Here is a 20417-nt window from a genome sequence, read left to right on the forward strand (position 1 = left end):
AGTCACAAGTGTGATGATGACTTGCAAAGTAGACATCGTATTGTATTACATAATGCTTGGAACAATAGAGTGTATATAAAAGATGGAGGTGTGTCATTAATATCTAGTAGTCTTGGCTAAATACAAACATTGCATTTACATTCGAACTCCAGGTTGAATGACCATAAACAACTATATTATACAAAATGGTGTTGACCAGAAGTTAAAACAGGTGGGATTTAGGATTTAGCTAATTGCAGTAGTTTGCTGGTAGTCCTCAGTCACACTGACCTAGAAAATGGTCAGCAACCCCTTGGCAACGACCGGTCACTGGGGACAAAAAGTGTATTTCCCAAAAGGATGGGGAGCAGTTGCTGGAGACAGCTGGCAGTCGCTAGGGGAAATCTGTTCTGCACCTTGTGGTGGTCCCTGTGGTTATTATCAGATTAGCAGATTGCTGGAGTCACCCACAGTTTGCATGGAAGATGCCAATTTGTCTGCACACACCAACTATTTGCCTCTCTGTGCCTGTGTGACAGACCTAGCTGACATATATTAAGTGATTAAAGTAGTTTAATTACCTTTTGTCATTTATTGTGTGGCTAACTACTGCAACAACAACAAAAAAAAGGAAATAAAAGATATTTGGCTGGTTTTTAATGTTCTGAATCTGAATTTATAAGCCACTATATTAGGTGTCAGCCATATTTATTACTGATATATATTAATAAGAAGCGGCTTGGTGTAATAGCCACACCTGAACTTACTGACTTCAAAGCTAGAGTTTACATTCCAGGTGAGATTTGTCATTTCGTTGGTTTATGTATGAACACTTTTTGCGGTTGACTACAGTTACTTTTTGAAGTTATATTTTGTTATTATTTTGTGTCACATGCACAGGTATCTGTGGTGTAATCCAGCCTTATAATTACCATATGAACAAAATATGTAATAAAATTTTAAAAAGAACAAAAACAACAGGCACAGTACATGCTGCACATGCACACAAATATTCGCATATCCTATAAAAAGCTAAGAAGCTTATGTAATAATTCAGCATGAGTCTAGCCACCATGTAGACACGCATTCACAGTATAGAAGCCCGTTCCTAATTAGCACTTAGCATTTGAAAAACAACACAAAATAGCTTGTGTAGGCGAGGCCAGAGGCCAACAGTACTGTAAATGGGTTTAAAAGGTGAAAAACGAAGGTGTGCATCAGCAGAGTGCTCTGTCATTTGTACGCACACGCCTCACTGCATGTGAGAAAAACATCATTTGCTAGTGTAAATGCAGGGTGATTTATAATGGAATAGGTCAAATATAATACAAACATTATTTTTAGACGAATCTGCATCGTAGCCTAATAGAATAGACGTCTCAATCTGTTTTTAAAAAGGGCAACAAACAAGCTCAAGCATTGAAGCGCCATAAAAACCAAACTGCTGATCATCGCACAGTCATGAAAGATTTTGAGATTGCCTAAACAAAAAAACCTCTTCTCAAAGTGATGCATCAGTTCAGCAATAATGTGGCCACCTGTCACCTCCACAGCAAAAGAAGCTACTCTAATGCAAAACCTCAAGAAGAAGTAATTATTGCTTTAGTGCTGACAGAGGCCATTTCAGCAGCTTCTGATTGCATTTACTGGTACTAATATCTGCCGTGTACTTGTTCCTTTAGAATAATTTGAAACAGAGCGAGCTCAGAGATGAAGCCTAACAAATGTTTAAAAAGCCTAGAGGCTTGGCAAACATCTGCTATTGTAGCTTGGAAGCCTGGAAAGAGAATCCATTTGAACAAGATGATAACAGGTTCTAAAAGGTTAGCTAGCTAAAAACAGACATGTTCATAGCAAGTGGCTCCTAATAGCTGCTGTGGTTTTACTACTAAAAATTACACTCCCTGGCCACTTCATTAGGTACACCTCTACAACTGCGCATCAATACAAATATCTCATCAACCAATCACTTGGCCCCAATTAAGTGCATTTAGACATGATTAAGAAGAGCTAGTGAAATTCAAACTGAGCATCAGAATGGCGAAGAAAGGTTGTTGGTGCCAGATGGGCTGGTCTGAGTATTTTAGAAACCACTGATATGCTTTGATTTCCCCCACACAACCATCTCCGTGGTTTGCAAACAACGGTCAGAAAATCTCCAGCGAGCGGCAGTTCTCTGGAAGAAAATGTGGAGGAAAGTCTGAGAAGAAGGGCCAGATTGATGCAAATGGACTACAGCAGCAGAAGAGCAGACCGAGCACCTCTCCGCTGAGTTGAGAACAGGAAACAGGCTACAGTTTACACAGGCTGAACAAAGGTGAACAGAAGATTGCAAAAACATTGGAGAAATGTTGTCTTGTCTGATGAGTCTGGATTTCTGCTGCTACACTTGGATTGTAGCATCTGAATTTGGTGTGAAACAATGTGGATCCACTCTGGTGGGGGGGTTCATAGCACACAGCCTCCCTGGGTATTGTTGCCGACCATGTCCATCCCTTTATGACCGCAGTGGACCAATCTTCTGAAGGCTACTTCTATGCTGCAACGTCACAGAGCTAAGATCAGGTCATACTGGTTTCTTGAATGTGGCAATGAGTTCACTGTGCTTGAACAGCCTTCACAATTACCAAACTCAGGCCAATACAGAACCTTTGGGATGTGGTGGAAACCCACTAAAGGGATGTGTCCACTGAGTGTATGAGTCACATTTTCACAAAAGAATGGGCTTGACTTCTGCATACATAATGCAACGATGTAAAACATCATCACGTTTTATCTTCATATTATAATATAATTATTTTATTTCAATAACACTTTCGAATACTTGGTGTTTTGTAGTTGTTTATTTCCAATGTAGTTTACTGTGGCACCACATTTTAAAAAACAACAACAACAACAACAACAACAACAAAACAAGACACTGTAAAAAACGCTTTTACGCAGACATTCTTTGAACAAAGGCACTGATATTTATGGATTTGTTTCTGCCGCCCAATCAGTATTTAAGTCATATTTGTTTTTCCAAAGAGATGTGGAGCGCAGACGCTAGTCATCTTTGTTTCACTGAAAATAGATTTACATGAAATTATTGCTAGGTTTGTGTTCAATAAGTTGTACGGCAGTTCAGATCCCTCTCCTCCACATCTTCTTTTCTTCTTAGTATATATAAGGGAAAATCCTGTAAGGCACACGTCGGCAGTATGTGTCCCAAGCCAGCCCGTATTTGGCTCTACACTGTCTTTCATCACGGGCCTCTCGGTGAATCAGTAAAACGGTGAAGTATATGACGTAGAAATAAGGCAGAAGATATGAGAATCCTATAAATAAAGAGGCACATATGACAAAAAACACAAGACAGTATTATATGATTCAGTAATGAATGGTGAAAAAAACTAGTACCTTCTTTTGCTACTGACATCAGCATTTGTGATTTGTATAAAACAAGCTGCAATCAAGTGTACATCCTCCTCTGCAAATAGCAGTTTACTTTCTATTCAGTCTTTACTGTACAAAAGCCCTGCAGTGAATACCAGTCTAATTAAGCTCTTAATATTCAGTGTTGATTCATCACAGTAATCAGAGCAGTACCCCTTGTCCCTTTAGTCAGCGCTTCCTCAGTCCAGGTTTACAGGGGACCACTGAGCTCGTTTGTTAGGGCAGCTTTCATCTGTCATCACTTTTTTTTTGGAGTGCATATTTTTGCAGTTTGTGCTACAGCGATAAAAAAGGATAAAAAGCAGAAACTAAAGAATGCGTCTCAATTACAAAAGCAGAGAGACAAATGAGTCACATAATGTTGAATACCAATGAGAGTGTCAGCTATACAAAAGTCTGACAGTCACTATTTCAGGAAGTGGGTTTTTGAGAGAACAGGGCAATTTACAGAAGAACAAAGAGAACAGTTTCCTGCTGCCTTTGTTGGAAGCACACCAGTTGCAAATGTAATGCAAATATTTCATAAGGACATGGAGGTAGTCTGAAAAAAAATATCACAGTGCACAAGGCCATTAATACCTTATATAACCAAAACCACATCAAACTGTACTGAGAGCACACAAAATGTGGCATTAAATGCTTAGTTAGATTGAGGCTGTTTTCCATCCGGTATTTACCACAATGCAAAAAAAAAAGAAAAAAGAAAAACAATAGTGGCTCGGTGAGGAGGGGTAAAACAGGTCTTAACTGCTGTTTGTTCCTTAAGTGCTGAGCAACAGTTCAGGGTACCCCTGCCATTAAGACTCCACCGTGGGCACCGAACATGTCATGGTCCCCGTATCTGCCTGGCTGACTCAGGTTGGCTACATATGTTTCTTGTTTACATCTACCTCTCTCACGCTTGCCGTGTCTCGCCGGGGCAGAGCTTATTGCGGGCTCCCGCCCCTGGCCCTCGCACCTGAGGTTAATCACACACCTGTGGCTCATCGCCTAAACTCATCCACTACTTAAGGCAGTGGCTGGAAGCATCTCGTCGCTGGACTATTGAGTAACCTTGGTAGTAAGCTCCGGAGTACTAGTCTCTTGTTGCCTTTTCGTATCGCTGACCCTTTGGATTAATCACTTGTTGTCTGTAAACAGGAATTCTGTTTCCCTGGAACCCCTGGTGTGCAGGCTTGCTGGTGTGCTGTGTTTTTTGTGAAGTCCCTCGTGTGTGAACAGCTCCTTTCCCGGATTTCCCTGTGCCCTGGATTCCCCCCGCCCTCTCACTTGTATATATTTGCACCTGGTGTTGTATAGTAATAAACGGAACTGTATTCTAGCTGCCTTGTCTGCGCTTGAGTCCATCCCACTTTGTGACAGAACAGGTGAGACCAGGTGGGGATTGATCAGGATGAATGGCCTGCCTGATCTGAACCAGAGTGATGTTTATCTGTTGGACTTCTGTGCTAAGTACAGTTTGTCAAAAACAAACACCATGTTCAAGAAGAAGGGTGTTCGTAAGCAGGGTCCTGGACAGGTGTCGTGTACCCAAATGTACAGTGAGGACCATTTTGCAGAGCCCCCAGTCTGTGAGTGAGATTTTCATCCCAACCTCCAGCACAACTTCTGAAGCACTCAAAGGAAGGTTGGGTTAAAAAGAGGAACATGCTGCATGAATCTGCAGCTGCAAAGTGGCTGGTGTCTGTTCTGCCAGCAAAGAGTTCAGCCCTGTTAGTAGCTGAAGGAAGGTCAGGGAGGACTGGGTGAGAGCAAGAAACAAGACTTTTGGACAGCCTTGAAACGATTCAGGGATACTGTCGTGTGACAGAATGGGAAAGCAGCTGACCTCAACTTAATATAATCAAGCAGTGGACGGAATACTTCCACTGAGGACCCCCTCAATCTTATTATCAAACCCAGAGGAAGAGAAGAAGTGAGGGGGATGACCAACCCATCACTGGGGGTGAGGTCACTGAGGTAGTTTAACAGCTCCTTGGTCACAGAGCCCCTGGGGTGGATCAGATTCTCTAGAAGCATCTTAAGGCTCTTGATGTCCTCCAGGACCAATTACACAAGGATCACACTTTTAAGCCTCGCTGGAAATATTAAGCTACTAGATGTACTAGAGAAGAAGTTTGTCCACATTGGTCCTCCTGAAGCTCAGTTAAAGAAGTTGTATGTAGTGTATGTAGTAAAATCTAGTTTTCGTCCTGGTTGTGGAATACTGGACTGCTTCTTTATCCTGCTGAGCATGTTTGAGGGTGTATAGGAAGTTCTTTTACTTATGTATTAATCACATTATTTTATTGTAATGCCTTGGTTCCACTGGATTTTAACATGTCTTAAGACAAATGGTAGGGGGTGTAGTAAGGATCTTGGGGGAAACAGGAACTCCACAGGAAGAGTCTTTTGTCTCTTCGAGGACTCTGGGAGGTAGCAAGGGAGTGTGAACCTTAAGGTGTGAAACAGCTGTGTACTGCCTTTTGTTCCTGGAGAAGGTATTTAACTGAGAGCCATGTTAGACTCAGGGAGAACTCTGCTGACCGTCTGTCCCGCGGACATGCAGGGGCTCCATCAAGCTTGGTTGTCTGTTCTTTGTGTGCTTTGATTAAAGAATGTTAGCTACCGCTCGTCTGCAGGCTTTATTTAAATGGAAAACTTCCACAACAAGGGTGTGTGGGAGTTTGCACAACCAGTCATGCTCTTTGTGGACTTGAAGAAGGGGTCTAACTGTAACCCTCATGTGTATGTGCTTCAGGAGTGTGGGGTATCTGACCCATTGCTATGATCCATTTGGCCCTCATTTTGCAGTGAGAGCTTGGACTTACTGGCAATTATTTGCTCCTGGTGTTGGACTTGGCCAGGTTTTCATGGTTAAGTTTAAAATATTTGAAAATCCTTGGATCAGCACCCCATACAAAACGCTATTTAAATACCAAAAACACATCTTTCCAATCATATTATAAAGGTAGATAAACTCAAAGGAGTTGGAGCACGTCGCAAACACTCCCCTACTGGCCATAGATCTGTAAATCTCTACTTGTGCGGCAGCGACACACCCATTCATTCTCCCTCTCCTGTTTCTTCTGTTGGTCAGTCTTTCTCAAAGCGATCAGTTGTATATGCCAGGCTCACGAGTCACCCCTGATCCGATAAAGGCTTCCTCATACCGCAGCTTGCTGCTTCATTATCAATAAATGCATTTGGGGTTGGGGTCCTTGCAGCTAAATACAAACGTAAAGATTTTCTTAAAACGACCAATTTGAGGTATAATGACAATAAAAATGAAAGATTATGACTTTTGCTATGAGTTACTTTGCTATGAATGTCACTAATCCAGGGATTAGTGACATTCATAATGAGGAGGTCAAAACTTTCGTACATGCATACAAGTAAAGTTTCCGAGAAAAAAAAGAACCTGGATTTCACAGTGGATCATTAACACAACCAGCCATCATTATCCATACTAATAATAAACAAGGCTGAAGATGATTATTACTCAGCCTGACATTAATCTCTTATCCATGACTTCACCCACATATGCTAAAAAAAAAACTGTTATGTCAGCGTGGCCTTCTTTTCTAGCAAAAAAAAAAAAAAAGGGCAGAGGGCTTTTAAGATGTCTTACCACACGGAAGGGACCAGGCAAGGGCCATGAGGAGGTCCCCAAGGTAATTGGGATGACGAACGAGACCCCACCAGCCGGACACCAGCAGCCGCTTCCCTGTTGCTGTGGCAATGGTCTCCAGTCCTGTAGGGAGTCGTAAAACGCACCGATATTTCTGAATAAGATTTACCAACTCTCTGTCTCCCTCCCCACTTTGATGTGAGGAGGAAATCAATAAAAAAAAAAAGACTTTATCTGAATGCATTAAAAGATAAAGATAAAAACGGAGGGAAACAAACTGACTAGTGACACTTGGATGAGTGGGGTCCCGCCTGAACTGATTCTTCTGTGAGTTGGATTGTCTGAAAATGTAATATCCAATACCTGACAGCAAAAAAACCCCAAAAAACAAACAAAAAAAAGGTTCATTATTCATTTTCAGCCACTTTTCAGCAGAACAGCAGAAAAGAGCTGACAAGCGATTACCATTCAGTGCTATTATGGCTGCAGCCTTGAGTGAACTTAGGGTCTGGGGGTGCACAACCAGGAAGGCTGCCTGCAGGCCGTACGTGAATGGAACCCAGGCCAGATCACCAAAGACCAGCATGAAACCAAAACCATCGTGTACAATGTCCATGGTGGTCAGGACAGCCTCCTGTTACAGCAAAATGAAGCAGACATTAAATAAAAGCAGTGATCAAATAAAGTAAAAAAAAAAAAAAAAGTGTGACTCTCACCTCATTCCACAGAGCGTCCGCCACGTACAGCAGCTGGAAACTGTTGACCAGAATCATGGCAAGGGAGGGGGATCCTCGGAGCTCCACCTCCTTCATCAGCATGCCGAGGTTAATGACCACCTGAGGGGGTCGTGAATAATGATGAACACAAGTGGGGCTGCGTGTGTTCATTTGCACGGGCAGACAAATTCCTTCTGTGATCATGAGATTGCCAACTAAAATAAATGGATGCTGTCATTATTCTACTATTTATTTTGCAATAAATAAAAAGCTTCTTTTGGCTGGTCACTTATTCTCGTGTGGATGGATCCACATATGCGATTTTTACAGATGATGCCCTACCTGATGCTACCCTCCCAGGGATTTTCATCTCCTCCCAAACTCAAACAGGGGCTCTTTCATGTGTTAGGCAAATTAACCACTACACTACAGAGCCACTGTTTTTAGGATTAATAATCTGCCAAATAATGTCTCACTTAATCGAGTCTTTCGTTTGTGCGTGAAATATAAGACACATGTCCCATTTTCTGTCTTTCTAAATAAGAAAATTCCTCCTGTGATGAATTGATTATAAACATACAGTAAAAACCTACTCTGTATTTAGGTACATTTAATCTAACATAACATGAAACAGTATAGACTTCATTAAAAGTCAAGTCTTAGCCTTATCCATCCATGAGATCATTTGCAGGTCTTGTTCCAGTTTTCTTGAGTGAAAATTAAGAATGAATCTAACTTTGGCAAACCAGTCATGTCGTCAAACAAGTCCTTGATATCTTCTTCACCTCCTCTGAATCACCTCAATCTGAATGACAGCTTGCAGTCAACTCTGGGTCACATGTGAGGTCTTTTGCGTAAATGTCCAATTTACATTTGAACTATTTGTGATTCAGGGCGACACGTTTAACCGTATCTCGCACAGAGTCTTTCCAGTGCTCGAATGAAAGCCCAGACTAGGCGCTGTGATCCATCATTTTATGTCAAATGGAATGAGCTGGAGTGCAGAGTCTAGAGAACAAAAAAATGTGCAAATAATTACAGCGTGCACGCCAATCAATTGTCTGCCATTTGGACTAATCGAATAAATGATTAATAAATGCATTATCACACTCCAAATGCTTTCTGAGTGAAGGATATTCTGCAGCTGCATTCATTCCCCAGACTGTTGTCATTTATGTTCCCAGTGGGAAAAAAAATCCATACATCGTGTACATTTTTCCGACTTGATGATACACGAGAATGCAGAAACAAAATAAATATTTCACACTCGAGCTATAAACACTTCCATAACTCAAACTGAGTTATTAAATATGAAGCTGATTTAGATCTAAGAAGCAATATTTGGCACCATTATACCAAAGTCCAAGGAATCCATTAAATTATTAAGAAAGCCCATTGTGCTTTAATATTTGAGACTTTATCAACAACTGTGAAATGCTGAACGTTAAAAGAAAGTAGTTTGGACGTTGAACAGGAAATGAAAATATCCCACACAGTGTCTGTAGCCAGTTGGTGGAGGCTTTTTCTGGGCTCTCCCACGCACATGGCTTTAAAACATTCACATGTGCAAAGGTTTTTCCTTTGTACACTGTAAATACCAAAGGAAAACGGCTCCTCGCATCAGTGCTTTACCGAGACGCTTCAACCTTCTGCAGTCTCGGTGCTGTCGTTTTTGTGACCGGCGATGACACTGAGAACCTCGTGGTCATTTTAGGGATCTTGTTTGAGGTTCTACAGCACATTTAGTCTAATTTAGTCTGATGACTCAGACACGGATAGCTGCGCGCACCCCAGTCCTCCAGCAAATGTCTTACTGTGTCAGGTCAGCAGGGAGAAAAGCTTTTGATTGTGACTGTGTCAAACTCACAGACTGCAAATTATTATGGAAGCTCAGAGGAGAGCAATACCGCCACCTGTTGGTTATGTTGGGCTCTTGGACAGAAATGACCATCAATGTTATTTAATGCAACGTGAATCTGAAGGTGTTTTGCACACTTACAAATACATCCGGGTAAGACTCTATTATCTGGCCGGGTCTTTCTGTGCAGAGTCTGAATGCTCTCTCTGCGGCTGTGTCGATTCTGTCCGAGTACTCTGACTTCCCCCCACAGTCCAAAGACATGCAGTTAATGGGGTTAGCTTAACTGGTGATTCTGGTGTGATGCGAGTGTGAACGGTTGTTTGTCTCTTTGTGTTAACCCTGAGACATAGTGGTGACCTGTCCAGGGTGTACCTTGCCTATAGGGATAGGATAGTGGAGCCACTTGGATAAGTGGAAGAGAATGAATGGATGACGACTAACTTAAAAGGACCTTGTTATCTCATTAGAGACAGTTTTCAAATGTGTCTCTTATAGAGTACTGTATTTATAAATCTTTGAACAGTGTTAAGGTGAGCCAAGTAGTTTGCTACTCTGGGTAAACTCACCCAGCCAATCAGACCCGGTCTGAGCTCGCAGAAATATTTCAGGTCAAAATCTCCAATCCGGGGGTTTAGCTCCCGCCCGATGAAGAAGTCATAGAGCGGGTTTCCTAAATCATATCAAAGAGAAAATCACAAAAATCAAATGCTATAATTACATGCTGACATAAAGGTAGCAGAGTAGCAATTACAGGAGCGCTATCTCACTTAACAGTTTGCCTCATGCATAATGCCTACAAGCTCCTGTTGAGCGTGGCAGTTAGATAATTACCCACAGGAACACCCAAATCCTCCAGCAAACAATACAACAAGCCTGTGGACGCACTGAATGCTGCCAGCTGCCGGGTTCAAACCGTGTTTTAGCATGGATTCAACCTTTATTAATGATCCTCAACATCTCACCTGTGTTTCCCCCCAAAGCAAGCGCATGGGAAGGAGCCCAGAAGGAGCGGATGTAGAGGTAGATGGAGAACAGGAACGACACTGCTATTGCACATACTGCCAAAGGCAACAGCAGCTCAAACAGATACCCCAGAGGAGCCCCGAGCCCCAGTAACAACATCAGGAACACACCGCTGATGCACAGGCCATGAAAACCTGAGGGAGGGAAACAAACAACACAAAATGTTGTCGCCTGGAGGAGTGAGATAAGCAGGCTGACAGAGGCTTGCATGGAGAAAAAGGTAAAAGTTGGAAGAGCTGAGTATTATGTAACTTCAACTTTTAGATCAGACCTGTGGATTTTAGATTTTCTTTTCTTTTTTTTTCAAATATACTACAGTCAGCAACACAACTGTGAACAACACATTTGCAGTCAAAACATGTATAATACTAAAGAATAGCTGTGAAACATTGCAGATAGTGCAGCAGGATTACAAATTATTTCACACTTAGGTTTAATATTTAAATCGGTTTCTTGAAGGCGCACAGATTCTGTCCTAAACAGAAATGCTTGTAGTTATATCACGCCCTGCTCAACGATACCATTTATGGGATACTTGAGGCGTGTTCCATCTCTGAGCACCAGCCCCTCAGACACCTGCAGGCAATAAGCAGAATACAACACAAATCATATGCTGCATACCTATTACAGTGTCATAAGGTCAATAATTCAACCCATTCTTTCTCATTTCTTCATAATTGTGCAGCTTAGAAAGTTCCTCTGTAAAAATGCTGGACTCTATAGGCAGAGAGCGCCTATAGCCACAGATGAACTGTATTATACAGGTCGCTGTATTTTATAAACTTCTCAGTATGTAGCAAAGGAGAAGTGTTGAGGCGTGTAGCTCTGAAAGAACTCTAATTGCAGAGTACAGTCATTTAACCAAGAGGATGATCACACCGACTGGAACTTAACAGACAATAATTATCTTCTGATTTATTAGTATTAATTATTACACACAGCATGTTATAAAGCTATGTTTACAGCTTCAGTATACACATAAGCTAGATCACAAACCCACAGCAGATTTCACTGTAAGTTTCACATTGAATTGGTCTGATGAACATGCCGTACCTTTCCTAATGGCATCAAATAGATGACTGCATGCAAAGCAAACCACCCAAGAAGAAGCACGGGGGCCAGCGGGTCCCACAGCTGGTCAGCTGAGGGGAGGGGGGGCGGCCATTGGAACAAACTGGCCTCAGGAGATCGGCTCAAACAGATCAGGAACAGCACCGTTAACGGAAGAAAGATGGGAATGCACACGGCACCTGAAAGATGAATACAATTAAAGAATCAGACAAAAGTATGATGACAGGTTAGGTGCGTGTTAAGACAGCATGGCTGAGACAACATGTAGAGAAGTGAAACAGCATCTGTGGAGATTTGGCATTGCAGCACATTAATAATGCATATGCAGGTAAACTGTGGTAACTCTAATAACTGCAGAGTAGCAAAACAATTCAGTCAGCTGACTGTAAACATCAGTAGTGGCGGATGTGAAATCTGTAGTTAGCTTAACTGGAAAAGCACGACATGAAGCATCAAGCACATTTCACTTCAGCAATGATGAATCTGACATAGGAGGCTGCCTTGATTCTTGATTAGAGGTGTAATGACGGAGATGATGCTGTGATGCCAGCGATCATTACTACAGTGCAACATCCTACATCCTATTAGTTTTACTGAGGCATCAATCTTATGGTCCACCAAACAAACTGCTCAATTTAATAAAACAACACATCTCTAGGCAGTGTCAGCATCATAAATAGCGCATTAGTGTAAACGTTCTTTTGTATGTCAGCTAAAATGATCACCACCGCTTATTTCTTCCTTTTATAAAATCAGGATCCTCTTAGCTTCTATCTAATTTGTATATAAAAACAGCATTTAGCTGCAGGGAAATGCAAGTAATGTGATAGCACTGCATTTGCAGACAGCAGCTTGAGCTTCAGAATGCATGAATGAATCAAAGGAAAGAAAAGTTGCTGTTGTTTTTCTAGTTTAGTGCAGCAATGGCACATGCTGCATCAATGCTCAGCACTGTGATCATGGCAACGTGACATCAAACTAAATCAAAGATGTCTACTAGCGCAACATTAAGACACACTGCTGTGACTTACCCAGGGTTCCTCCAAATTCCCTCTCTGAGTCATGTGACAGTTTGTGTTTGAGTGCTTGACTGTTTGGTCTCATTATTGTGCTCCTGTTTAAAAAGAAGACAATAAATACAATAGGTTAAAAGGTTGTAAGAATGACAACACAAACCCCTCAGAGACTGTATTATTATTAAGATCTTGAAGCTTGAACTTTTTCCCTTGAGTATTTCCATTTTATTGGGCACTTTTTACCAACTACCAGCAATCAGTAATGATTATCTAAAACCGGAGATTCAAAGAGCATACACACTGCAATACACTTATAACTGATTTAATAAACCCTGTAAACCCACAGAGGCCCTCCTCAGGTTAGACAAACTGAGATTTCCACCAGACTGTACCAACAAGACTGTCAGCGTTTGAACTCTTTCTGTAACAAAGCTGTCAGGAAAGTGAAGTTGACTTCAAAGGCATCTCTCCTCTTTCAATAAAATCTAAAGCTGAGGGCTTCCGCTTGCAGTAGAGTAATTTTTAAATGATTCTATTTGTACTTTTACCAGAGTAGATCCAAGTACTTCTTCTACAGGTGCATACTTTTCAGACTATATTTGATGTAAACCCCTCACACTGAATGGCGAGGCCACAATAATGATGCATTCAAATACTCAAAGGGAATTCTAAATGTGGGCTAATAATCAAACTTGACAAAAAGCAAGAGAAATGGTCAACGAGACGATTAAGAGTCATCAAAAAGTCATTATGGTTCGATTTAAAAACCTTTTTCTTATAAAATGTTAAATTGCTGCTTATTTCTGCACACCCGTGCTGGACTGTTGCCATGGGTGCCATAAATAAATAAGGCAAAGTTCAGGTCAAGCTGCTGTCAGTTCCTGAGCAGTTCTGCTGTGGACAGTGAAACACGGGTCGGACCAGTTACCTGTGAACGAACTGAAGGCTTTCCGCAAACACGAAGAGTGCAAATCTGTAGTCCTGTTTAGCTTCTTACCGGTTACTGCAAAATGGGATGTTTGCATCAAGGCAGCTCGTGAGCGTCCATCCAGCAACCTGCACACGGACACGCCCCCACTACGTTACCGCAGCACGAAATCCTCCCCGCGCCAATCAGGAGGCTCCGCGGTCATCAGAAGAGGGTGGGAGAAAAAGGCTTAGCCAATCAAATGCGATCGTCAGGTGGCGACAGTCAGCTGTACCCTCCAGATAGTAGAAAATGTTGTGAAATTCGCCTCAGTCACTCTCATGTTCACAAGTTTAGATCAGTGCAGAGCGCAGTGCTATATCTACAAGCTGATTTCAACAGGGACAGCACAACCTCCGAATCCCACATTCATACACTTTTATTGCAGACAAGCTACATTTAAACATTCCTTTCATGGAAACAAGCCCAGAAAACAGACTCAAACGACCTGAAGGTAGCAGGTAGACACACATGGATTACATAATCAGAAAATTATTATTCAGCAAAGCACTCTTAAAAATTATTTATTAATACATGTGATTTTCACAGGACACAGCTTCTCTCTGTAGTCATTAATATTATGTACTCAAGGTCAATATTTTATCCTTCAAGTGAAACAGGTGCTAAAAGCTTCAGCTTGTACAGTGGATTATTCAACTCTATCTTTGTATAAGGAGGAGATGGAGATGATTTTATTAGTTTGTAACAGTTACGATATCAAACCAAAGTGGTACAGGCTCATTTGGACTTTAATGACAAGCACTTCGATTTAAATCTGCCACAAATTTGCCGTCAGTTAACAGCTACTACTGTTTGATTTAGTGTTGAAAAAGTAATCATTCCTGACTCGTTCGATCTGGATCAACAGACTGAACAGCAAGTGTTGAACAGAACAGAAGTGTTTAAATTTGGATTCATGATTTCGGTGTAAATCTTTCCATCCCTCGAGCCTTAGCCTCTTTCACAGATAACTTCGATAACACTCTGCTCCATTGGTGCAGGATCCAGGCAGCGGTGGGCGGCGCTTCCAACGATCTCATCTAGCAGGAAGTGCACGAGATTCTCGTCGGAAACAAAGCGCCACAAGTACATCTGCAGGTAGTGGCAGTCCACCTGGATCTGCTGCAGCCCGTATCGGCCAAAAGTGCGCAGGCGGACACACTCCAGGAATGTTTTTAAGCTGATTTTGATAATTCCCGTCATCACGGACACCTGAGGAAGCAGAAAGACGTGCAAGTGAAAATCTAAGATTTTTCCTTTTTCATTTTGTTAAATGAGGACCATCTGCAGATCTGCACCCACCTTGTTGAACTCCACTGAGCTAAAGATGTCGATCCTTTCAGAGAACAGCTTGTGTATGTTGCTCAGCAGATTGGTATCCATGGGAGCACTGAAGGTAAACAGAAGACAAGTGTTCAAGTAAATGTGTTTAAAAATAAAATTAAAAAAAGTTAAAGTATGATTAAAAATGCCTATGAAACAACTGACATCGTACTTTCAAGGATAATGTAACACTGTATCTGTGCCTTTTATTTATAATATTTTAATATTTAATAATAGTGGTTATTACAATGTCATTACTTTATGCTGACATTTCCAAAATCACTCACTGTACTCTACCAAAATAAATAAATAAATAAATGAATCAAAATCAAAAACAGGGTGTCAAACATAAGGCCCATGGTCCAAAATCGGCCCAACAAAGGTTCCAATCTGGCCCTCTGACTGGCATAGAAAATTGTGAATGCAAGCATCCATTTTGGAATTTTTATTGTGTTTTCAGAAGTTTTAAAACTTTTCTTACTTATAAAGAGCTTCCCTGTGGCCATTCACAGCAAAGTAAAATAATTAAGAAAAGTAAAGTAAGATGGGCAAAGAATTACAGAAAGATTCCTGTTTTTTCACTGTATATTGTAATTTTTACTGTGAGTCAAAAAAGATTTCAGCCTTATAATTATAGGACGGTATGGTAACAAGCTACCAGATCTTTCTCTGTAATTTTACAAATTTATTTCTCACAGTTTAAGCCCAATGAGTCATGCTGACAGTTTTCTTTCATTAACTGCAGCAGCATTTCTTCATCACGTAGAAAAACCGAGATGTAGTGTTGAAATGACACTTCTTTTTCTTATATTGGGATATATTAGGGATTAAATGTTTGGTTAAACTTCCGGGGCTCTTACGGTCAAAATAGGCTGCATGTGGCCCACAATATAAACAAGTTTGACATTCCTGATTTAAAATTTGCTTTCGCCCCATTTATAGGTAGCTCTGCACCACTGCTAGCACTATTATTAACTATTTTAAGGTCAATTGCTGAAAATCCCATTCTGTCCACTTGCACTGGTGTGTTTGCAGTGCACACTGGATCACATGCTCTGTGGTTAAGAGGACAAAGTTACAAGCCAGAGAGCCATAACTTGTAAACAGGTTGAACATGTGCTGCATGCTTACACACCAGTCAGTTAGTTTCTACAGAAATATTTATCTTCAGATACCTCTAGACATAGACCGTTATGACCTTGGAGACAAACTCGCAGCACAAAACTGTGTAAATGTTGCAAGTAAACTACACGAATTATGCATTTTCACCTTTGACCTAATGCACGGCCTCTGAGCTTGAACACTCCAACCTTTTCCACTGAAAACTCCTGTTTGGGAGTTGGTATTTGTTCTCTATGGAAGTTTGAAATCACAGATGTTCAAGAACATCCAAGTGCTGATTGAAAATCTTGACGGGAAACATTGGACAAATTTATAAAGGCCCTTCTATTGTTTCATTTTCTACACATTAGACTCTACTTACTCTACTTTTGCGCAGTGGTGTCCAAACCCAGGCCTCAAGGGCCGGTGTCCTGCAGGTTTTAGATGTGTCCTTGATCCATCACAGCTGATTTAAAAGCTAAATTACCTCCTCAGCATGTCTTGAAGTTCTCCAGAGGCCTGCTAATTAACTAATCATTTGATTCAAGTGTGTTGACCCAGGGTGTTATCTAAAACCTGCAGGACACCGACCTTCGAGGCCTGGAGTTGGCCAAGCCTGGTGTGAACAGAACCAAAAAAAACCCCAAAACCACAACTGCCACCAGCTGAGCAGTGTGTGTAGAGCTATGGTACCTTGGGGTGTAGCTGGCAGCATAGCGGGCTTGCTGCCTGGAGCTGCTGTAGACAGAGAAAGTCCTTTTGCTGGAGTCGCTGCTGTGCGCTTTCCTCACGCCCTCTTCATACAAGAGACCAACCTATCATGCAGAAGGTTAATAAAACACCCCGTTCATGTGGGATCATGGGTGCATGAGGACATTGGGACAGTTGCAAAAACTCTCACCTGCACATCAATGGATGTGGTGTCCTCTACTACTCTCTTCATGACAGCGCGGACATTTCTTGGCTCAATAGTGTTAACCCAGTCTCTGGTTTCAACGCTTTTTCTTAACATTTGGGAAATAATCAGACCCTGAACCTGAAGCAAAACAAAAATAAAGCAACTAAATAAAAAGGTTGTTTCGCTTTTGTGACTTTTAAAGGTTGTTGATAAAAAGCCTACCTTGACATAATGGTTGAGTAGTTTCTGTGCTGCCTCCCTGGCTTCTGCACATAAAGTTGTAACAGGTGTTACGGGACTGTGGTGCTGAGACAGAGAGCAAAAAGCACATTCTTGTCATTACCTTTGGCAGAGTGACTGGCTGATAAAAGAGATCAAAAACATAATGAGAGCTAGTTCTCCTTGTTTTGTGATACCTGTACAAGGAACTGTTCATCTGTGAGAGTAAGTATGTAGGAGATGGTTGAGGTTTCGTATTCCAAGCAAAGACGAGACAGCAGCAACAGAAGGGCTGGGGGAGTTGAACCTCCTTTGTCTCCGGCGGTCTCACAAAACTGCCGAGAAGACTGGCATACAAACTTGATAAAGCTCACCACCAGGCTCTCACGTACACCCTGGCTGCAGAATTCACCCTAAAAGGGGGGGAGACACACACAAACCGGTATCACTCGCACAATGTAGAGACAACACGCAGGGTTACAGTAACACATGATGTCACACATTAGTTCAAACAAATGAAAATTATAAAAGGTAGTTTGGGAGCAGAAAATGTTCACCTTGAAGTACGGCTTGTTAGAGAATGTGATGTCCTTAGCTGTAAAGAGATGCACTGATGCCAGCACCGACTTAATCTGATTGAGAATTGAGGCTGACAGGGAGGAGAGCAGCTCTGGTAGGCTGGTTGGAGCGTCTCTGCCAGAGGCTGGCCCAGCCACAGAAGTGCCAGCCACAGAGAGACGAGGAGTTGCCAGAGCCTGCCTCACGTCTGTCAAGCTGTCCATGTAGAAGCTCTGCAGAGCGGAAAGGTACTGCTTGACTCGCTCCGTCGCCGCCCGTATCACAATCTCCGTCCCCTTGTTTGGCACAGCTGAGCCAGGCAGAAGTTTGGCCACAGCCTGGAGTCTGCGGTGGAAGCGGTCCAGCGCACGTACAAGTAGGGAGTTATCCCCAACCCCTTTCTCCTCTTGTATTCTCCGCTCGACAAGCATGAAATATCGAGCAGCCAAATCATCCACAAAGGCATGCAGCTTGCCATTTGCCATCTGAGGAATATTTTTGGATGCCAGCTCGCCCTTTTGAGCATGGTTGATAAACAGTTCTTGATAGGAAGTGATTACCAAGCATAAGCTGCTCACAAACTCATTGCAGCCTCTGTCAATGAATTCCAGGATGTCAGTATTTGATGCGGGGGAAGGCAGAGAGCTGTTTTTGGGGGAGCCGTCGGTCGGCGATCCGGGGGCTGTTGCAGACGACAACCCGTGCGCGGAAGCATCTTTTGTGGCTGTGGACGGGTACGGCCTTATCTCTGCTTCCAGGCCCTGAAGATCTGACTCAAGGCGAGACCGCGCGTGGCTCAGGAATTTATCACAGAGCTCTTCTGCAGGCTCATCCAACTGCAACAGAAGCTCCACACACTCTGATAAATCTTTGGCACTTGACCCACCATCCCTATGATCACAAGAAGAAAAGACAGAAGCAGAAATGTAATGAAACGTGTGATTTTTTTCCATGAAGTTTGGTCAGTCAACTCAATTTGTGTTTATTTATTTGTAATTTTAATATCTATGCAGTTGTGTCAAACATGCTGTTTATCCTAATTAAAATTATTTTTCTTATATATTGTAATAACTAGTCATTGTCACCTGAACTTCTGTCGAAGCTCCTGGGCCAGCTTGTCCATGATGGCGTGACAGTCATCCTGAATTCCCTTGAAGGAGGGCAGGTGGCTGTACTGCTGCAGTACGCAGCGGGCACGGCGGTGGGTGTTCACCGCCTGAGCGTAGGCCTGCAGCTCCAAACATTTATTCAATCTTGCGGGGAGTTCAAACAGAAACTGCAGCTTCCTCAACAGAGTGTGAACACCTGGAGTGAAACATGGTAAGACCCCCAAAATAAATAAATAAAATATGAATCAACCTATTAAAAAGTTTAATCCAAACAAACAGTCAGGTTAGGTCTCACCAGAGAGTTTGGTTATCTGCGCGTGCTGGTCTTGAAGAGTGCCGCTGATCCGAGCGCTGAACTCTGTGATCGCAGCCATGTTAGCAGACAGACAATCCATTTCATCTTCCATTTTCTTGAAGTCATTCTTCATCTTTCTTATGGTGTCTGGCAGAAGGAAAGAAAGAAAGAAGGATATTTCAGCTATCCAGGTTTGCACAATTTAATGTCAGCTTACGTTAGGGCAGCAGTGTGTGTGTTTATGATGTTCCTTCACCTGTAGCAGATATAAACTTGTTGTAGTTTTCATACACCAGGGTTTGCATGTCGCTGTCCAAAGAGCGGATCTGCCTGACCATACAGGTCTCCTGGTCCATCAGCTCCGTGAGAGAGCACTCCCTCCTGAGCTGGATTTGGATATTTAAAATAAAAAAGTTACTGTACGTATGCTCAGTGGTCATTTGTGTTTTCTAGATATAGTGTGATATAGCATTAAAACTGATTCATTCCTCACTGTTTGGCAAAGACAGAAGCAGATTTTTAAAAAGTGTTTTAAAATTCACAGCCATCTACATCTTCACCTGTAGTGACATTACAACTGGGACAAATGAAGGAAGTAACATTACTGCAATCTGCACTGTGTATAGTATTGTCGATTTCAGCATTTCATTTTCTATTATCTGGCATCAAGCTTACGCTAAAATTCTGAAGCAGTCCAGCTTTGTGAGCCACTGAGCGGATTACAATGACAGTAGCAGTTTCGCACCTTGTTGAGATAGAGCTCCGGGTCGAAATGAGGCCCATTGATGTCGCAGGGATCCAGGGACTCCGGCTGCTCCGGGGCCTTTCCTTCCTCATTCAGCCCGTAGTAGATCTTCAACATGCCGTGCACCCTCCGCCTCCTTCCCGGGTCTTCAGCCACCGGCACCGAGCCCTCGTCCATAATGAACGGCGGCCAGCTGTGAAACGTTTAAAGTAAAATAACGATAAACAAAGGCGACGACAAACCAGCTGACAGGAGACAAACGACAGCCACTAGCACTAGCGGCACACAGCTCCTGTGTAATCGCTGTGTGTTTAGCCTCGCTGCCAACTGGAAACAACAAACTCATTCAGGATAAATATTCAGAAAATGTCATATTTTCTCTGAGACAGAAGCAGCTAGGTGGAAGCGCTGTTGTTTCCGGGTTTCTAGCCTATCCGGTGTTACGTCGTCCACCAGTGCACGTAATCTAAACAGCCAATTAGAGCAGTTTC

The 20417-nt window shown here is 42.3% G+C and overlaps 2 protein-coding genes across 3 annotated transcripts; both read right to left on the reverse strand.

The window, feature by feature from the left end:
• Nucleotides 1-2803: 2803 nt before the first annotated feature.
• tm7sf2 (transmembrane 7 superfamily member 2) lies at nt 2804-13796 on the reverse strand. Of its 2 annotated transcripts, none has more exons than XM_026182550.2 (11): nt 13640-13796; nt 12727-12809; nt 11678-11874; nt 11146-11200; nt 10564-10758; nt 10168-10271; nt 7741-7860; nt 7490-7658; nt 7307-7387; nt 7025-7147; nt 2804-3296 (listed from the first exon to the last, which is right to left on the reverse strand). In XM_026182550.2, exons 2-11 carry the CDS (start codon nt 12797-12799, stop codon nt 3136-3138), a joined length of 1278 nt encoding a protein of 425 aa, XP_026038335.1. In that variant the 5' UTR covers nt 12800-12809; nt 13640-13796; the 3' UTR covers nt 2804-3135. The 2 variants fall into 2 exon arrangements, with proteins under 2 accessions (XP_026038335.1, XP_026038336.1); XM_026182551.2 differs by having other exon boundaries at nt 13709-13793.
• A 245-nt stretch (nt 13797-14041) lies between these two features.
• Nucleotides 14042-20371, reverse strand: vps51 (VPS51 subunit of GARP complex). The gene is made up of 11 exons (XM_026182823.2): nt 19927-20371; nt 19438-19567; nt 19182-19328; nt 18863-19082; nt 17777-18668; nt 17417-17632; nt 17223-17306; nt 17004-17138; nt 16796-16917; nt 14981-15068; nt 14042-14890 (listed from the first exon to the last, which is right to left on the reverse strand). Exons 1-11 carry the CDS (start codon nt 20101-20103, stop codon nt 14630-14632), a joined length of 2472 nt encoding a protein of 823 aa, XP_026038608.1. The 5' UTR covers nt 20104-20371; the 3' UTR covers nt 14042-14629.
• Between the last annotated feature and the right edge of the window lie 46 nt (nt 20372-20417).

This window comes from Astatotilapia calliptera, chromosome 10 (assembly GCF_964374335.1).
Source record: "Astatotilapia calliptera chromosome 10, fAstCal68.1, whole genome shotgun sequence".
NCBI classification, from domain to species: domain Eukaryota; kingdom Metazoa; phylum Chordata; class Actinopteri; order Cichliformes; family Cichlidae; genus Astatotilapia; species Astatotilapia calliptera.

Coding starts and splice junctions, on each gene's coding strand:
- tm7sf2 (XM_026182550.2), bottom strand. CDS start 12,799: ATGAGACCAAACAGTCAAGCACTCAAACACAAACTGTCACATGACTCA. Junction 10,759..11,145: donor CCTCAAGTATCCCATAAATG/GTATCGTTGAGC, acceptor TCCCTCCCTCAG/GTTTTCATGGCCTGTGCATC. Junction 7,659..7,740: donor CGGACGCTCTGTGGAATGAG/GTGAGAGTCACA, acceptor TTGCTGTAACAG/GAGGCTGTCCTGACCACCAT.
- vps51 (XM_026182823.2), bottom strand. CDS start 20,103: ATGGACGAGGGCTCGGTGCCGGTGGCTGAAGACCCGGGAAGGAGGCGG. Junction 18,669..18,862: donor GAGCTTCGACAGAAGTTCAG/GTGACAATGACT, acceptor TTGTGATCATAG/GGATGGTGGGTCAAGTGCCA. Junction 14,891..14,980: donor GCTCAGTGGAGTTCAACAAG/GTGGGTGCAGAT, acceptor CTGCTTCCTCAG/GTGTCCGTGATGACGGGAAT.